The sequence below is a fragment of the Acanthopagrus latus genome, chromosome 9, assembly GCF_904848185.1.
Source record: "Acanthopagrus latus isolate v.2019 chromosome 9, fAcaLat1.1, whole genome shotgun sequence".
Taxonomy (NCBI): Eukaryota; Metazoa; Chordata; class Actinopteri; order Spariformes; family Sparidae; genus Acanthopagrus; species Acanthopagrus latus.
Window position 1 is genome coordinate 18,008,869 of NC_051047.1, and position 17,221 is coordinate 18,026,089.

At 40.0% G+C, this 17,221-nt stretch overlaps 2 protein-coding genes across 6 annotated transcripts in view; both read left to right on the forward strand.

Annotated features, from left to right (window-relative positions):
* Nucleotides 1-17: 17 nt before the first annotated feature.
* Nucleotides 18-7,219, forward strand: pofut2 (protein O-fucosyltransferase 2). Its single transcript, XM_037110568.1, has 9 exons — nt 18-283; nt 1,602-1,855; nt 2,037-2,181; nt 2,521-2,631; nt 3,365-3,431; nt 3,555-3,680; nt 4,140-4,320; nt 4,471-4,594; nt 5,510-7,219. Exons 1-9 carry the CDS (start codon nt 108-110, stop codon nt 5,661-5,663), a joined length of 1,338 nt encoding a protein of 445 aa, XP_036966463.1. The 5' UTR covers nt 18-107; the 3' UTR covers nt 5,664-7,219.
* Nucleotides 7,220-8,862: 1,643 nt separating this feature from the next.
* Nucleotides 8,863-17,221, forward strand: part of abca12 (ATP-binding cassette, sub-family A (ABC1), member 12) — an 80,292-nt gene continuing 71,933 nt past the window's right edge. Inside the window, exons 1-7 of one of the 5 annotated variants that reach the window (XM_037109909.1) lie at nt 8,863-9,193; nt 9,507-9,584; nt 10,035-10,128; nt 14,225-14,375; nt 15,447-15,568; nt 16,023-16,096; nt 17,003-17,173. In XM_037109909.1, coding sequence (XP_036965804.1) covers nt 9,519-9,584; nt 10,035-10,128; nt 14,225-14,375; nt 15,447-15,568; nt 16,023-16,096; nt 17,003-17,173 — 678 coding nt within the window. In that variant the 5' untranslated portion in view covers nt 8,863-9,193; nt 9,507-9,518. Of the gene's footprint in view, nt 9,194-9,506; nt 9,585-10,034; nt 10,129-14,224; nt 14,376-15,446; nt 15,569-16,022; nt 16,097-17,002; nt 17,174-17,221 lie in introns of those variants that run through there. The other 4 variants (XM_037109905.1, XM_037109908.1, XM_037109907.1 and 1 more) reach the window with 4 other exon arrangements.

Sequence of the window (17,221 nt, forward strand, 5' to 3'; positions counted from 1 at the left end):
ATACCTCGCAGTCTGGATGATCAAGTCGGTCTGCGTGTCACTACTAGTTGCCCGGCAACTGCTCAGACGCTTTTCACTCCTCCGGAAGTGCGTGGCTCTGAGGAAATATGGCGCACAGAGCAGTGCATATACCAGTGGTGTTTATTGCTTCAATATACTCTTTTGCTTCCCTCTGTTTGTTTATTTCCGTCGCTTTCGCAGCGCTTGGAGCAGCAAACGCCGACAATGTGTTCAGTGCGAGTCAAACAGCCACCGTGTCCATCGGCGCCGCCAGAGATTTGCGGTGAGTTCACTTAAATGTCAAGTTACTGTTAGCCAGCTGCCGTACGCTAACATGCTAACATGAGGTCGGTTATAGTTATTCATCTTTCGTTCCACTGCAAAGGTCTTATTTATTATTTTTTTAATTTGTGAGGTAGTTCAGGTTACACTCTCACTATTTCAAAAGCGTGTTTTAATCCCGTTTGCCGGGCTCGGCTGCCTCTGTGGATAAACCCCTGCAGAGTGAGGTAGAGATGTTACCTGACTCCATTCTAAAAAATGCCAACTTAATGATTTCGGGCGCATTAAAAACTTACCCTCTCTGTCAGACTACCACCTAATATAATTTTTCAAACGTTACCGTGCTGTAGTGGATTTCGGCTCAGTTGGTTGGTTGATTTGTCAGTATGCTATAGTCATACAGTCTCATTTTTCTGCTCCTTTTATAACGGTGCTAACTGTAAAAAGGAAAACCACGACCATAAACCACCATACATAATGGTTATGAAGAGATTACGGACAAGAATGTTTAAGTTGTAGCATGATTTAGCGTTATTTAGGGGGTGTATATGCGCATATATGTAACATAATCATGCCCGATGTTTGTAGATGAATATGAGGTTTGGTGATAAGGGGAGATGTGCGCTAGTTATTGGTAGTTTTGTCTTTGCATGGGTGTTGCTTGCAGCTTGCAGATGCCTCCTCACATCAACTTTGAGTGTCATAAATGTGTAATACCAAAGTGTTAACACATTTTCAAGAACAATTTCCACCATGCATTGCTTCATTGTCAGATTTAAAGAATATGATCATCACTTCATTTACGAACTGAACACCACGCTACAACAGCATACAACATATAACAACTAGTCTGATGAGATGTCTGACTCTCCTCTTGCTATGTCCTGTCATGTCACTTCTTTGTTGTTGTTGTGACACTCCTGCATGAGTACTACCAGTTGAACAGTTGCCACCAACCACAAATTATTTCAGAAAATGTTGGCACAGGATGTGGTCTGCCTGCAGAGTTAAAAGCTAGATCACAGCAACCACTCACATTTATTCAAACCATAAGCTAGAAATAATAGATTCGTACAAAGCTTGTAGGTCTTTGAGTAAGAATAATTCCGCTGCGATATTACAAATACAGCACTGCTTTTGTTGACAGATGAATCTTGACATTTTAAATGGGATCACTGGTTGATTTATTACCGAATGCGGTTGGTTTGATGCATTGTGGGGCCAGCTCTCACTTTTGTTTTCACTGACCAATGGACTTGCTGTTGCCTTTTTTCCATCTACCTTTTTTTCCGATCTCATGTCCACCCTCATCACCTCAGGTACCTTTTGTATGACGTGAATCCCCCGGAGGGTTTCAACCTGCGGAGAGATGTCTACATCCGCATGGCCTCCCTGGTGAAGACTTTGAGAAAGGAGGGGGATGACTGGGTGTTGGTCCTTCCCCCTTGGGGTCGCCTCTACCACTGGCAAAGCCCCAGCATCCACCAGATCCGCATCCCGTGGGGGGAGTTCTTCAGCCTCACCAGCCTGCAGGCCAATGTGCCTGTTATTGAGTATGAGGAATTCATTGCTGGTGAGCTTTTCATTTTACTGACAACTTTTAAAGCTGTTTATACTTAAATAGATAATCCTGGATCTTTTTCACTATTCAAATGTGCCACGTTCTACTCAACTGTTTGAACAGGTTGCTACTTAGCTGTGTGTGTCAAAGCGAAACACCTAGTGGGTGTGTTTTCTTCCTTTCTCGGGTCTAGAGAACGGAGGCCCATTCATAGACCAGGTTCTGGTCCTGCAAAACTACGCAGAGGGATGGACTGATGGGAAATGGGAGGAAAAAGTCGACAGGCGACCTTGCATTGACAAGTTGATGTACTCCAAAGACAAACAGGGTTACTACAGGTAAAGCAACACGATGCATAAAACCCATGATAGCAATCTCAACAGCAAAGTGTAACACAAATAAAAGCAGCTTCAAGTATAGAGTTTATGTTGTGGCTATGTATCTTTTCTAAATATCTTAGTTGCGGTGATGCTGATGTTTTCACTGATGCATTTACCGATTATTCCTCCATTAAGCTTAAGTGCCAAAGAAAATGAATTGTAATTACAGTTTAATTACTCATTAGACCTCCTTCAGGCAGTGATGGGTCATGTTGACAGTATTTAATGCTATCTCTGGCTTCCTGATTGGCTTCCTCAGTTCATCGTCAACTGATTTATCCGGTTTGTGTTTCCAAGGGGCTGGTTTTGGGGCTTCGAGGAGACGAGAGCTCGAAATGTAACATGTGTATCAGCCCAGGGCCACGCGTCCATCATGGCCCCAGTTCTTCAGAAAAACATCACAGTGACGTGAGTCTACAGAGCAACATGACCACACATATACTGCACACACACCTATACCTGAACCTTATTCTACTCGTAAAGCAGCAACGTAAATCTTTTGAATGACAGATTACATAAACAGTGGGCTGCATATTATTTTATGATACTAATCATAACAGTTATTTAATTGTAATCATCAAATGTCTTGCCAGTACAGTATATCCGACCACTTATAATAGCGTTAAAATTCTCATGCAAAGTACGTATATTGGTTTAAAACATTTTAGAGTGGTAACAATACATGGATTCTATTAGATAGTATTCACAATGGCCAAATATTTTGATAATCGCTTTATTAGAGGAATTATTTAATGAAAATGGGGTGAAAATTCTCAGAATCAAGCTTCTTAAATGTGAATATTTCAAAGTTCGAAGTTCAATTCAGTGTGGAGTTATTCACCATCACTAATTCCATTGTGTACAATAAAAGACATTTCTAACTAACGGACGAGATAAAAGGTGGGTTAACAAATCATCAAAATGTGTTCATATGTGTTCAAATGTATCCACCTGTAGTTTAAAACCACCCAAGAATTAAGCATAAATGCTTTAAAAGTCAGTGGAGTGGCATATTCTTCTGTTTGTGGGAAGCTGAAATATGATCTGATGCAATCATTCCCTCAGTATTATTATTACTCAGTGTGTCACCTCAGATCTGGTGACACTCACAGGGACTTGTTTGTTTCCTGCTGTTTTGCAGATCAGTCATGCTTGACCGAGCAGAGACACTCCTCCATGATCACTATGCTGGGAAGGACTACTGGGATGTAAGTCAATCCCGGTATGAAATGAAAACAATGTTAATATTTGTGTTGTATCTTTTCACCTTGATCCTATTACTGTCTGCAAAGTGATGCGGTTGTCTCTGCCATTCTCTTTGTTCAATGTAGACCCGCCGCAGTATGGTTTTTGCCAAGCACCTGAGAATCATTGGAGACGACTTCAGAGCAAAGTACCTGAACTCCACAGATGACAGAGACTACACGGTTTACAGTGAGGACTGGACCCGCATGAAAGTGAGTCAGCGTATCAGGTGGCGTCATGGTTATATGATCATGCAGGTTGAATTAAGGCTGTGGAAACACAGTGCATACACTGCAGTGTATGTTCAGCATTTTACACGAACTTTGAGCACCATCATTTTACATATCTCATATTATTTGATGGGAGTTAATTTGCGTGGTTGAAGTTAGCAAATCACATCAGCTCACATCCTTTACTGCTCAGTTGATAAAAATGTTTTTTCAGTTATTCAGTGCCATATTTGCCATAATATGCCATTAAATCATCTTTGTATATTTGTGCTGTTTGAGTCCGCGTTTTCACAGATTCGTTCTCAAATTGTATAGATTGACAATATGATCACTTAGTTTCTGAAAACAACTATTGACTTCAGCCTTTTGATGATCCAGTCTCAAGTTGCAGGCTGTGCTGTAATTAAACAGTGGCCTGTTGTTTCTTAATTCACTCTTCAGGCCAAGCTGGGCTCAGCTAAAGGTGGTCCATACCTGGGGGTCCACCTGCGCAGGAAGGACTTTATCTGGGGCCACAGAGAGGACGTCCCCAGCCTGAAGGGGGCAGTCAAAAAGATCCGCAGCTTGATGAAGAAGCAAAAATTGGACAGCGTGTTTGTCGCAACAGATGCAGATGGGGAAGGTAATTACGTAGCAGCCCATTCAGAGTTCCGTTTGTATGGAGTATAAAAGGGTATCAGGGATTTTGCAGCTCATGAATCAATTACGATATTAAAATTGTAGTCACTATAAATTTTTTCATAAACCTGTGTCATCGGTCTCATTTTTGTAGAATTGAAGGAGCTCAAAAAGTTGTTGCCAGAGATGGTGCGTTTTGAGCCGTCCATCGAGGACCTGGAGCTCCTCAAAGATGGAGGGGTGGCCATCATTGACCAGTGGATATGTGCACATGCAAGGTAAATTATCATTTATAGTCAATAATCATTACCATGTTATTATTATTATTATTATTATTATTATTATTATTATTATTATTATTATTATTATTATTATTATTATCATCACTATAACAGGTTATTGATATCAGACAATGATATAGGGCATTGTTTTTTACATGTATTTCTTAATTACAAGTGCTTAGCTGTGTTGTCTTTCATTCAAACTCATGCCTTTTCTGTTTTAACATCTGCATTCTGCCCCATGTATGAATTTAACCTTGAGTCTGTCACCATTATCAGATCTGATTAAACTCATATCTCCGAGCAACATTTTTCAACAGTTTGGTGCTATTAAGCAACTGTCAGCATGCTGAAATGCTCAGCTAAAATGGTGATCATGATAAACATCATAACAACTTAACATCAGCATGTTAGCACTGTCATTGTGCATGGAAGAATGTTAGCATGTTGATGCTAGCATTTGCCCTAAAGCACCATTGTGCCTTAGTTCTGCCTTGGAGAGCTGCTAATGCTGTATACTCTTGTTGCGATGGACAAAACAAACAAACTAAATAATGTGATGTCTTTTATTTCTAATAATATTATAAAATGTGAAGATTTTGATCATTGGCACTATTTTGAGCAAAGAATTGTGCCAGAATAAGTTTTATTGCTTGCTGGTGATCATTGTGAAAGAAGTCTTGCTCGTGACTCTGCTTCAACCCTTTGCCAACTTGGAAACAAAGAGAATTTTCCTTTCTCAATAACTTACCCATGGAAAATATTTAAACTTGAAAAACTGGTCAGAGCAGCTCATGCACATACATTTTTTCTACTGTGTGTCACACGCTCATGTTATTTTTCCAGGGTGCACGTTTGTTGCATCACTGTCCTCTTTCCCATGTTTTTATTCAGTCATGTCTTTTTTTTCAGATTCTTTATTGGAACATCAGTTTCCACTTTCTCTTTCCGGATCCATGAAGAGAGGGAAATCCTGGGCTTTGACCCCAAAACTACATATAATCGTTTCTGTGGGGACACTGAGAAAGAATGTGAACAGCCCACACACTGGAAAATAGTTTACTGATGTTACCTCTGACACGAGACACACACAAGTGCCAAAATCAGTGGTAGAAGTGACATTCATTTGTATGGAATAGATAAGATATTTTAAGTGTTTAATGGTGTATTTTTTCACTTTTATGGTTTCAGAATTGTGCAATTAGGTCTGTAGTGACCACTGTGACTGAACCTTGAGCTCAAAAAGACAAGAATGGGTGGCCAAACATGTGTTACTGTAACGTTCAAGTAAACCTGCATATGTTTTGTATGTCGAACGTGGATTCCTTCACGTAATTTATGACGTGTCACAAACAAAAAAGAGTGTCTTATCATGTCTGCCACAAACAGTGTTGAATGGAAGCATTCTCAGTTTTACATTATGAGAGATTCAAAGATGTTGAGCATCTTAACTTTGAATATTCTTCTTGGTTTGTTTTGTTTTCAAAAATGACACCACATATGTGTGGAGTAGCATTCAGAGGTCACAAAGACAGTATGGAGATTTTTAATTTTTAAAGGTACCCTGTGAGTATTCTTGGGAACAAGTAAAGTTATGTTGAGTGGTGGACTTGAAAATTAAAGGGCACTAGTTGTACACGGTGGCACACAAGCACACAGAAAGGGCACTGGGAGGGCACTTTATTATGTCTCACCTACCAAAGAGGCATCTAGGATGTCTTTTTTCAAACATGGGGGGCACTGAATGCAGGTCTTTCCTCATAAAACATTAGCAAAACTTCCTCTTGAAGTTCTCGAGAAGTCTTCTGCTATACTGCCTTTTATTTGCGCCTTTCTTCATTTCTTTCACGTGTGTCATCGCCCCTGTGCAGATTAGTAGATTAATATTAAACTGGCGGGAGGAGAAGCATATTGTGTTGCCACGCTTAAGTGCACAGGCATATGCGTTCTTGTGCCTTTGCACAAGAGCCAAACAAAAAAGGGATCCACTCACAAAAATCCAGCTCCACTGCACTATGAGTGAACAAAAGCTCTACAGGGTACCTTTATAATATTGCTCATGATTTGTTGAAAGAATGTGTGTTTCCTTGTTTGCGTGGAATGACTTTCCCCCCTTATTTCCTATTTTTATGCAGTGCCAGTATTAACATTTGTTACGTGGGATTACACTATTAATGCTCAATCCCTTCTCTTTGAACCACAGACTATAGTGTTTTTATTTGACATATATTATTATGGTGTTTTAGCTAATGTTGCTACCAATGAAAGAAATATGAAATGCCACGAAGGAGCCACTGTGTCTTTTCAACACTATCCAGCCGCTAAGCTGTTAATTAACAACACACCCTACTTTTTCCACTCGTGAGCATGCCCACGTTTTAAAGTTTGTATGCTATGAGCATTGTCTCATGGCTTGGTTTGTACAGTGGATGTGTGATTTTGGTGTTGAATAAAAGTTTTTGCCAGAGATTAAATGTGGCAGAAAACAAATGTGTGAAAATAAAAACAAAGTTGTTTTTTTTTTTTGTTTTTTTGCTGTACTGTTTGCGAGCCTTGAAATGATGATTAAAATGTTATTGTGTAAAGATTGTTCAAAGGTTATATCTTAGTCAGGCTTGTTCATTTATTTACTCAGGTGCCACCAGATGGGATGTTCTGATGAATATATATTTGGCAGTATTGTTTGGCATGAAATTGAGTTGGTAGTTGGTCATTAGTAAAGGTCCAGTCAAATAGAAGAGTATGCGTGATCAATTTTACACACTATGGATCTCTGAATTGACATACTCCAACAGGATAAGTAGCTGAACAACTGAAAAAAAAAAAGGCACAAGGTGGCTCCGTACCAGCATAATCCATGTCGCTGGAAGGCCTGAGAGACCAAACTGATTTGAAAAGATGTGCGGTTGAGCTAAAAACTTTTAGCCCAGCAGCTAAAGTGCAGATTTAGGCTGAAAATAGTCTGTAAATCATGCATTTCTAATACTTTGGGTATCCTGGATGTTTTAACCGTCTACAGCTGTTCAGGAGAATGACGTTTTGCTGTGAAGCTTAAGAAATGTTTTGCAGACTAAAAAAAACTTCACCTGGCTTTCCATCAGCATAAGGGTGAGTAGATAATAACTGAACTTCTATTCTTTGGACCGAACAGCAGATGTAGCAGATATATATATATATATATATATATATATATATATATATATATATATATATATATATATATATATATATATATATATATATATATATATATATATAGTCTTTGTAGGTTTCATAATGGGAGGTAATAGCAGCAAGAGTTAGAGGCAGTTACCCTTTGAAATTCCTGATATTTCTAAAGAGCCATCATAGTTTTTCAGAGCCAATCTGGAAAGCTTTGCTTTGCTTGACCCTTGAGCAGCTCGTTCAGCCTGATGTATGACTCAGGTCAGAGGATTTGTGCCTCCTACTTGTTATCACAATGGAAAACCCGTTGGACTACATTGATAGGAAAATTCTTATTGATGTTTCCAGTTTAAAAAACAGTCAGATGTCCTTTCACCTATGCTCTGTTTTGCCCAACCCTTCATATAGGACATTCTTTTGACTTCTCTCTTTTTTTTTTCTTTCGTTGTGCCTGGTAATGGAAAGGTACTACATGAAACCACCTGACAGATGATACTGTCAGTCAGATCAGTCTCTGTGAGGAACAACATGTTCTGCTGTCACATTTTTCAACAGTTTTTCTTTGAATACTGACGGCAGGTGTGACACATTCACCTTTATGATTATATGTTTCGGAGAATGTTTTATCAAACACATCACATGGCCCGCTTTTGTTTGTTGGTTTCTCATTCTCTGTCTGCATGACATGGATTTATTTTCCCTTTGCACTCTCAACATGGTCATATGATGTCTAGTGTCCAGAGAATTCAGCACATTGTTTTGACTGTTCCCTGTGGATCCCTCACATGGTATACGTGTGATTTCTCTCTGTGGAGACCTCCTCAACAACACCTGACCGACAGGAGTAACCGAGTGTGTCATGAGATGCTCGGTGTTGCACTGGCCCCTCTAATGCAGCGGGTGCCCCCTGGTCCTCAAACATCCTGAGTCCGCCACTGCATCTAAATATATTTGTCTGTTTCTTGTCCAAAATTGTCACCACACTTATGATAAGACGCGTTCATTTCATGACAGTAAGCCAGAGGTCACTGTTCCTGTGGAGAAGTGCTGTTGCATCCTGTAACTGTCCGTAGCTAATCACGCTTCCTCTGCTTCTTCGTCTGCTCTGGACAGGTTGGACACGCCCTTTCCCACACTCTCTCTCTCTTACACACACACTCTCTCTCTCATACACACACACACACACACAGGTGTAACGCTGCTGTCGCGTTTCATCTTTGCAGTAAACTTTTTCCGAGGAGGATTTTTTTTTAGCAGTACTCCGTTGCAGTTTTCTTTTTACGAGAGCTGATTTTGTTCAGTTTCAGTTCAATAACCGACTGATGGAAAGGTCGTCCTGCTGATGGGGGCACCTGGCGCCATGTCCGCCCGGAGAAACCTGCGAGCTTCAGTCAGATAACAACCGATTTCACCTGTAAAGAGGACACACAGGTAGGTCCAGGGATTTATGAGTACACTGCTGGGTTAATATGTTAATATCAAGAGCACACCTGGTGAAGCTTCTCTCAGAGACGCAGGATTCAGGATTCAAGATTCAAGGATATATATATATATATATATATACAACAATGATAATGATAATAATAATAATACATTATAATTATATCTGAAAAGTCAAACCACTGCAAAAAGGTGTCAAGTCTACAACATTAAGACAGTTGAAAATTAATGGATAATAATGTAATATAATATAATATAATATAACATGATACGATATAATAATGTGTGATGTGTCCTCTCTCAGCCTCCTCTACTAATGGCCTTCTTCAGGCAACTGCAACTCCTTCTCTGGAAGAATTGGCTGAGAATCATCAGACAGCCAGTGAGTTTTTACTCTGTTTTATATTATTCTATTTTATATTTAAATTGTTTAAATTGATATTTTGTATTTTATAAAGCATTTTTAATTTTTCTATCTATCTATCTATCTATCTATCTATCTATCTATCTATCTATCTATCTATCCATATACATATTTTTTTTATATTTGTATATTTTTAGTTTCTTTTATACTTTTGTAATACTATTAAAGTAAATGAACCCCACTGAGATAAAGTAAGACCTGGCTAAGAAAGCAGTGGGAGCTGTTATTTTATCCTATTTCATGATTTTATCTATTATTTTACTTCTGGAAGTGTCAGGTTTACTTGCTACCTTCTCCGGATTGTAGGGGAACAAATCACACAATAACTGTACTTTCACACACTGGATGCTCCATTATGAACTCTTCATAAACTGTTCGCTCATGTTTCATGGTAATCTTGTGTCGCAGCTGTGGTCGCTGACTCTAATCGTCTGGCCACTGATCATCTTCATCATCATTGCCGTGACCCGCAACCAGTTCCCTCCAGTCGTGAAAGAAACATGTAAGTGTTAAACTGCACAGAAACAGCGGATCGAGGCCTGTGTTTGGTTAGTGACGTGTATTCCAACAGCCATTCATCAACCAAGTCTTACCATTACACATTCACAAATAGGATGAGGCTTTATATGCGGAAAAACCTTGAGCAAACAGAACTAAAGTTTCAATCCAAAACAATGGAAATGAATTGTCGACATTTATGAGATACCCTGGCGCTGCAAAAGATCCAGATAAATCCAATAATGACACTGAAATCTGCTCTTATACATTTTAAAGTTCTGTCTCGATGTCTTATATGTACTTTTAGAGTACTGCAGTGAAGAGGAAACATTTGAAACATTCGTTGAATGAGTCCGACGTTATCTGAAGTGTAGAATAAAGAGGGAACCGAGCTCTGAACGAGGGGAAGTTCAAGGAACAAAAAAGACCCAAGTCTAAGATTCAAGTTGTGTTAATGCAATATTGACCTTACGTGGGCCACAGGGTTTTTGTTTGGCATCACAAAGGATAACCCATGTAAGGACATTTGAATTTCACAATCAGTCCCTCTCTATAGATCTCTGAGCCTAACCCTGCGCTGTTGACCGGGTGTTTGCACTCCTTTCATTGCCTTAACTCTGACAGGGAGCATTAATTCAGATAGAATAAATGTTGTTATTGGCGTATAAGAGGGGAGTGCTACGCCTCGGCTATTGTGTGGCAGTGTTTGATCGCAGACGAGTGGTTTGTCGCTGAGGGAGGGGCAGAAATTGGAGCCGGCCTTTAGGTCGCCAACAAGCCTGGTTGTTTAAGAAATACGTTGCAATCCTCAAGAAATGGCTTTATAGTTGAGAGAGAACACCTGTCAGTATACACTTTATTCGCAGCTTTAGTACATTCGTAGAGGATCCTCCCGCTGTCTCCTCTGATCTGATTCTATGGATGCAGGGATTCACCTGTAATTCAATAACCCCCAGCATGTCCTAAGTGTATCCAGACAATAGGACCACCCCTTCCTCTGTAAGTGCCGTGAGTTGTTTTACCTAAAACAAATGTTATTTAGTGTCATGACTAAGCATTTAACATACACAAGTTTTTATCTTATCCACGCTGCATCCAACAGGCTCAGTAACAGACCACACCCAAAGACATTATCAGTATCAGATCTGACTGAATGTCAAGCAGCAGCCTTGAATGAGGTTGGATCGTGTTTCGAATCACTCTGTAAAAACTCAGTGTGAAGAGATCTCAGATGACCGGATGGTAACATTGAGTATGGGCCACTGTCTCTCACAGAGCTACAGTATGGAGTGTTATTAAATACATGATATTTCAATCATTACAGACTTTTAATAGAGAGAAACGAGAGGATATGACATAAAAATCGATTGAGGAGGAGAACGAGCTGGAGATGATCAGGGAACAGGGACTTAGAGGGCATACGTAAGGAGATGGTCCTGAACTTGGCTGAGCTTGGAATAACACAGGGCGTCCAGACTAACATTTTACACTGGTTACAATGGTGCACCCAATAGTACATTTTAAATAAGGCTGCAAGTTTTTATTTGAACAGATGTTGCGATTGTGATTTGATTCATGACTCATGAGAATGACACTTGTTGCCTCACAATTTTTCATTTTCACTGAACAGTCTGATAAAATCAAAATGATGTGATGTTTGATGGTGCCTGTAGACCCGGATTAGGTCGGGGCGTCTGTGCAGCACCACAGCACCTCATCATAACGCTGTTCTGTCACACATTTTATGCATGTGAAAAGATCATATTGCAGTTAGTTGTGCAGCCCTAACTTTAATTTGATTTATGAGCACATATTTAAAACAGGAATAAAACCGACAAACAGAGTGACATAATGCAGGTCTGTCCGCGTCATATAGCCTTCGTCTTGTGTATGAAATGTCTGTATTCAAAATATACTCTAAAAACTATGATAAAGGCAAAATGTCATAAAAGGAAGAAAACTTCAGATTAGGCGTCTCAGAATCGGGGACAGGTAGAACAGTTATCTCTGCAGATGGTCACGGTTCTGGAATCGAACCACAGTTTTTTTTTTCATGCGTAAAAAAAAAATACACAGTCACAATTCGAAATGAAGATGACTTTCTTCACAGGTTGTGGCGTCGCACAGTTGTTCTCCTTTGCATGCAAGGAATGTGGACGCGGTTCAGGACACATTCTGACACACACAACACAGACATACAAAATGTTCTATTGTATTGTACTACTGTACTGCTGAACAAATTAATCCACAGAAAAATATGTTTGCAGGCTAACATAAAAGACAACTTTCTGTGCACCTGGTCGGAACCTTTCCGCTTTAAAATGTCTTAATACAGAGAAAGAAAAAAGTATTTTGTTGTGTTGTGTACTTTCATTATACTCGATTTTTTCAACCATGTTTAAACCCAGAGATGCCTGTGAGTTTATTCAAAGTAACGATGCTCTTCCGGATGCTATAACTTCAAACACCAGTTGATGCTTCAGAGAGCGAGGAAGGAACTGACAACAGCTTCCGTGATCACGCGCTGCTTCACTATGCCATCAAACTACCTCTTTTGTTTTTATTGTTTCTGAGTGAGGGCACCCTCGTGGCAAAAAAATCAAATACTGTGCATTGAAACCATTCTCTGTAATTATTGTAGAAGTGTTCAGTAACTGTTTTTCCACAAATTGGAGTTCTGTGCTCAAGTGTCATGGTTGAAGATGAATGAGTGTATGGATACAAGCCTGTTCAATACTTACAGCTTTCTTGTCGTTGTTCTCCTATGAGTCACTTATTCGCGATTTCAAAGTTTCCCTTCCAACTTAACACTGAACATGAGTTCAGTGTGATGGATGAGTGTATTTGAGATCTGATGTCATTCAAACAATAGTTTATACACTGTAGGTTTCACAGTGCCTTCCACAAATGCCAGGACTAATCCTAGACAAACACTGCTCGCTTGGCTTGCATCTTCTCTGAAAACACTGCTTTCTGAGAAGATATTAACAGGAATGAAGGCAAGAAAAGGTCAGTGTATTCACAATAGCCTGACTGCAACCTGATCTTCCTCTGCCTTTAAATCCCTTTTTTTTCTTTGTTGCGTGGAGCTGGGATTGTTTTTGACAAAAGATGGTGTAAGTTACTCATTGGCAGTTACACAGACCAATGGAAATTACCTCTGGCTCCTGATCCTGTGGTTAGAGATGGCCCTTCAATCTGGCATGCAAACTGTAACAGAGTGGCCAATTCATTGCACCATTATAAACAACAGAATGCAATTATGCAATAGGTGTGAGAATAAAATTGATGCTCTTTGGATGGTTTTTTTTTTCAATCTACAGTAGTAAACAGACAACATTCCGCTGTCTGCGACTGTTTCTCCTGCAGTTGCGTCACCGTCGTCTCATGTGCTCCCTGCTTTGGGAACGTGCATGCACGAGTGATGAAAGTCAAATAATGCAGGTTACCGCAAGCAAGCAAAAAAGAGCTGATGAATGGAACGGATAAGCTTTTGAAATCCAGGCAGCTAGCAGGCTGAATAGCATGGTTAAAGTGAGGTTTATAGGGAATAAGATGAAATAATACAGCGAACGTGCCAGGACTCGCTGCCCAACAAAGACATTTGCGTCTTGTTAAAGGTCGGCAGGATCGGCAGATCAATAAAAGTTCACGCCATGGACAAAGTCATGCCTATAGGTGCAACATATTGTGTGTTGCAAGCTGGTGTTATTGAAAAAACAAGGAGTCGCTGAGCTCTGTGAGTACGTACACAGTGTGCCGTGCTGTGTTAGAAAACGCACATAGTCTTCCTGAGTCTTCGAGTTCCTGTAAAACCTGCTAGTTCTAATTATAAAACCTCTCGTAGCATCGTAACAGTTATTCTACCTCACCATCTGTGTCAAGCCTGATGAGCTGATGAAGGAACTGGACCTGGGAAGTCAAGTCTCAAGAAAGTTTAAGAAAGTGTGGGAACCCTGTATTTACACTTGCAATGTACCGGGAAGCTCACTTCAAGTAGTGTCATCGGCAAATTTACATAATTGAGGACATGTTCTCCAACGGTAGTGCTGTTTCCTAGGGTCCTCGCTGCAGTAACAACTTTGTCACGTCTCCTTCAGGTTATGTGGGACCACGAAACCTCCCCAGCACCGGCTTCTTCCCTTTCCTGCAGACGCTCATGTGCAACACGGACAGCACCTGTCATAACAAGTCGCGCCTGGTGGACCCGTCTGCATCGAGGTCGTCTCGCAGATCCACAAGGAGTGCAAGGTACTGCTGTCCGTCAGTACACACTGTATATGAGCTATTATCTGACCTATGTTACAGATGCTCGTATAATGGCGTCTGTCCTGTTTTTGTTGTTTTTGTTGTTGTTTTACCTTCCTTATCTCAGACATACGGAATGTCTCTGTTGGCCCGTTATAGAGTCATTAAACAAAAGAGAAAGTCCGTCAGAACTCCTTTGGGTCACAAAGGAGGGACACACCTTGGCGTAGCAGCTTCACACGAGACGATGAGTCAGTGTGATCATGGAAATGAACAAACAACAGACATCCCCCTGTGGTGATGGTGAGGTCTCTGCTGCCTCCTCACAAATAATGAGGCCATATTAATTCGCTTTCCAGTCAAAAAGCTGATAAAATATATATGTATATATATATATATATATATATATATATATATTTTGAAAGCAGTAGGTGTCTGATTCTGACACCTCTGCACCCAGTTACGCAATGTTTTGGAGACAAGCAGCTTTGTAGATGGAAACTTGTCTTCAGTTTGCATGTTTGTGGCGATGGCTTTGCTTTGTTTGGCTCTGCTTCTGTTGACGCGCTGTCACCGAATGAAGAATGATGGTTGCCGCAAATCTTCCAGGCGAGCCGCCCTAGGTAAAGCCTTCGTTTTTGGTCTTTGGTTCGGAGAACTGGTTTGGTTTTTGTCCCTTAGCCCAACCTCTCCTCCATTAGTTTGTTCATTGTTCCTTGTTCTTATTCGAAAAAAAAAAACATGCAAAACAACAACATGAAGTTTTGAGTTAAATTTCAGACCCGTCATTGAGACTTGTCATTTTCAAGCAAGAACAACTAAGACGAGGAACGATCGAATAATCAAAGCCTCATGAGAGCAAATGAAATCAAAAGTGTAATATTTCCTAAAATCGACTTGGTCTTCGAGTCTTATATTCAGCCACTCGACCGCCCTTGAAGACGTTTCAGCTTTTCAGAGGGCTGGATAAAAGCCCCTATGCGAAAAACCCTTGAAGACAGACTTATGTTTAAAATTTCATGGTCTGAATATCTTTTAAGAGTCCCGCCTTATCCTTTTGACTCTGTATGACAGCTCGGACTCCCCGGGGGATTCCCCGCTACAAGACTTGATTAAGGGGGATTTCAGGCTTGATCTCCCAGAGGACTCGAGCAATGATCTTGCGGCACTGATGGAGGTCTTGAAAAACATGATGGGTAAGTTGTCCTCATTCATGGACCCTTTTTTTCTATGTGCGAAATCACATTTTCAGTCGCACATTTGTTATACATTTTAAGTTATGTCAGAAGTTCAATGTCTGTCTGTTCGATATGACGCTGGCGCTAGGTGACAAATAGCTTAGCAAAAAGGCTGGAAGCAGTAGGAACAGCCTGCAAGGAAAAGCAAAAATCTGTTTTTTGTTTTGGGCAGATTCAAAAAATAGATATTTATATATTTATATATGGTGTTATTTGTTGAGTTGTAGAGGTGTAGTTTGGTAGATCCGATTTTTTATTTGACTTTCAAAACAAAGAGAAGCAAGCTGTTGTTCCTTAAAACCAGGTTTTGTGCTAAGCTAATTAATCTCTCTCCTGTTAGCATCGTATCAAACAGACACATGAGAGGGGTCCTCATCTTCTTTTTTTTCTTTTCTGTGGTCTTGTATTAAAGGTCCGTCTCAGCAGGGGAGGCCCAGTAATGTCTCTTTCACCAACGGATCCACTCCCACTTCCCTTGAAGATCAGGTGGGCGTTAAGATATAACGAGAGGAACAAACCTGCTGAGGATGAGATGAGGAAAATCCTGTTTCTTCAAGTGTCACTCCGTATAGAGAGCTTGTTCACTGTCTTGTGTATTAGTTAGTGTAACCGCAGACTTTATTGTATTTCTTCTTTCGTTAGTGACTCCGTAGTGAACCTGGTAAGACGTTATATTTGAGTACAGTGGACACTGTGTCACAGTAGTGATGGGGACAGATTAAATAATTAAGACAAAATGATAAAGATTTTGAAAGTAATGCAATTTAAATTCAGTTTAATCCCTTAATGCTATCTGTCAATTGCACTCATACTGAATTAACATTATAAGTTAAACCTTTAAGTTAAGTTGGTAAGTTGTGTCACAAGATAGTAAGAGCTCTTTTGGTAATATATTATAATTCACTAATTATACTATTTGTAATGCTGACACTTCACATGCAGATATGTGCATTATCGTATGTGGCAGTATTTTGTGAATAACACTCTCTACTTATATGGGACATGACGTCTCTGAGCACAGAAATGATTGTTTCCTGTAATAGTTCATTCACACAGTTGATGTTAAAACGAAAGCTGCAACGATTAATTGAGCAGGAAACTGAATATCTTTAGGTTGTGGACAAAACAAGACATTTAAAGACAGGTCATATTCAACTTTGGGAAACACTGCTTAACAATTTTCACCTTTTTAAAGACATTTTAAAGACCAAACAACTAATCGATTAATCGTGAAAATAGTGGTCAGTTGCAGCCCTGATTTGAACTGTAAACATGTGATTTACGGTCTCCATTTGTGCTCAGAAAAACAAGTGATGTCGTGTGAATGTATGTTTTAAATATGAGGACCTTCACTTAATGTGGAACTTTAACAGTCTGGTTCATCTCTTGCAGGAGACCTTGAGGCAACTGCTGGAGTCAGTGAGTGTGGTGAAAAGGGCCGTCTGCACTCTGATGCTGCCGATGATAAACACAACTTCACCAGACCCACTCTCCTCTGTTGTGGTCAACTTCTGCAAGTCCAACAACACTGTGGTCGAGGCCTCGCTCCAAACCCTCAATGAGGTGTGTTTTATTTCTCTTTTATGTGAAACATTTGCTGTAAATCTGTTT

Excerpts from the sequence above, each read along its gene's own strand:
- pofut2 (XM_037110568.1), top strand. The coding sequence starts at position 108 with ATGGCGCACAGAGCAGTGCATATACCAGTGGTGTTTATTGCTTCAATA. Across the intron at positions 2,632-3,364 it reads CAGAAAAACATCACAGTGAC|ATCAGTCATGCTTGACCGAG; the intron begins GTGAGTCTACAG and ends GCTGTTTTGCAG. Across the intron at positions 3,681-4,139 it reads AGGACTGGACCCGCATGAAA|GCCAAGCTGGGCTCAGCTAA; the intron begins GTGAGTCAGCGT and ends TTCACTCTTCAG.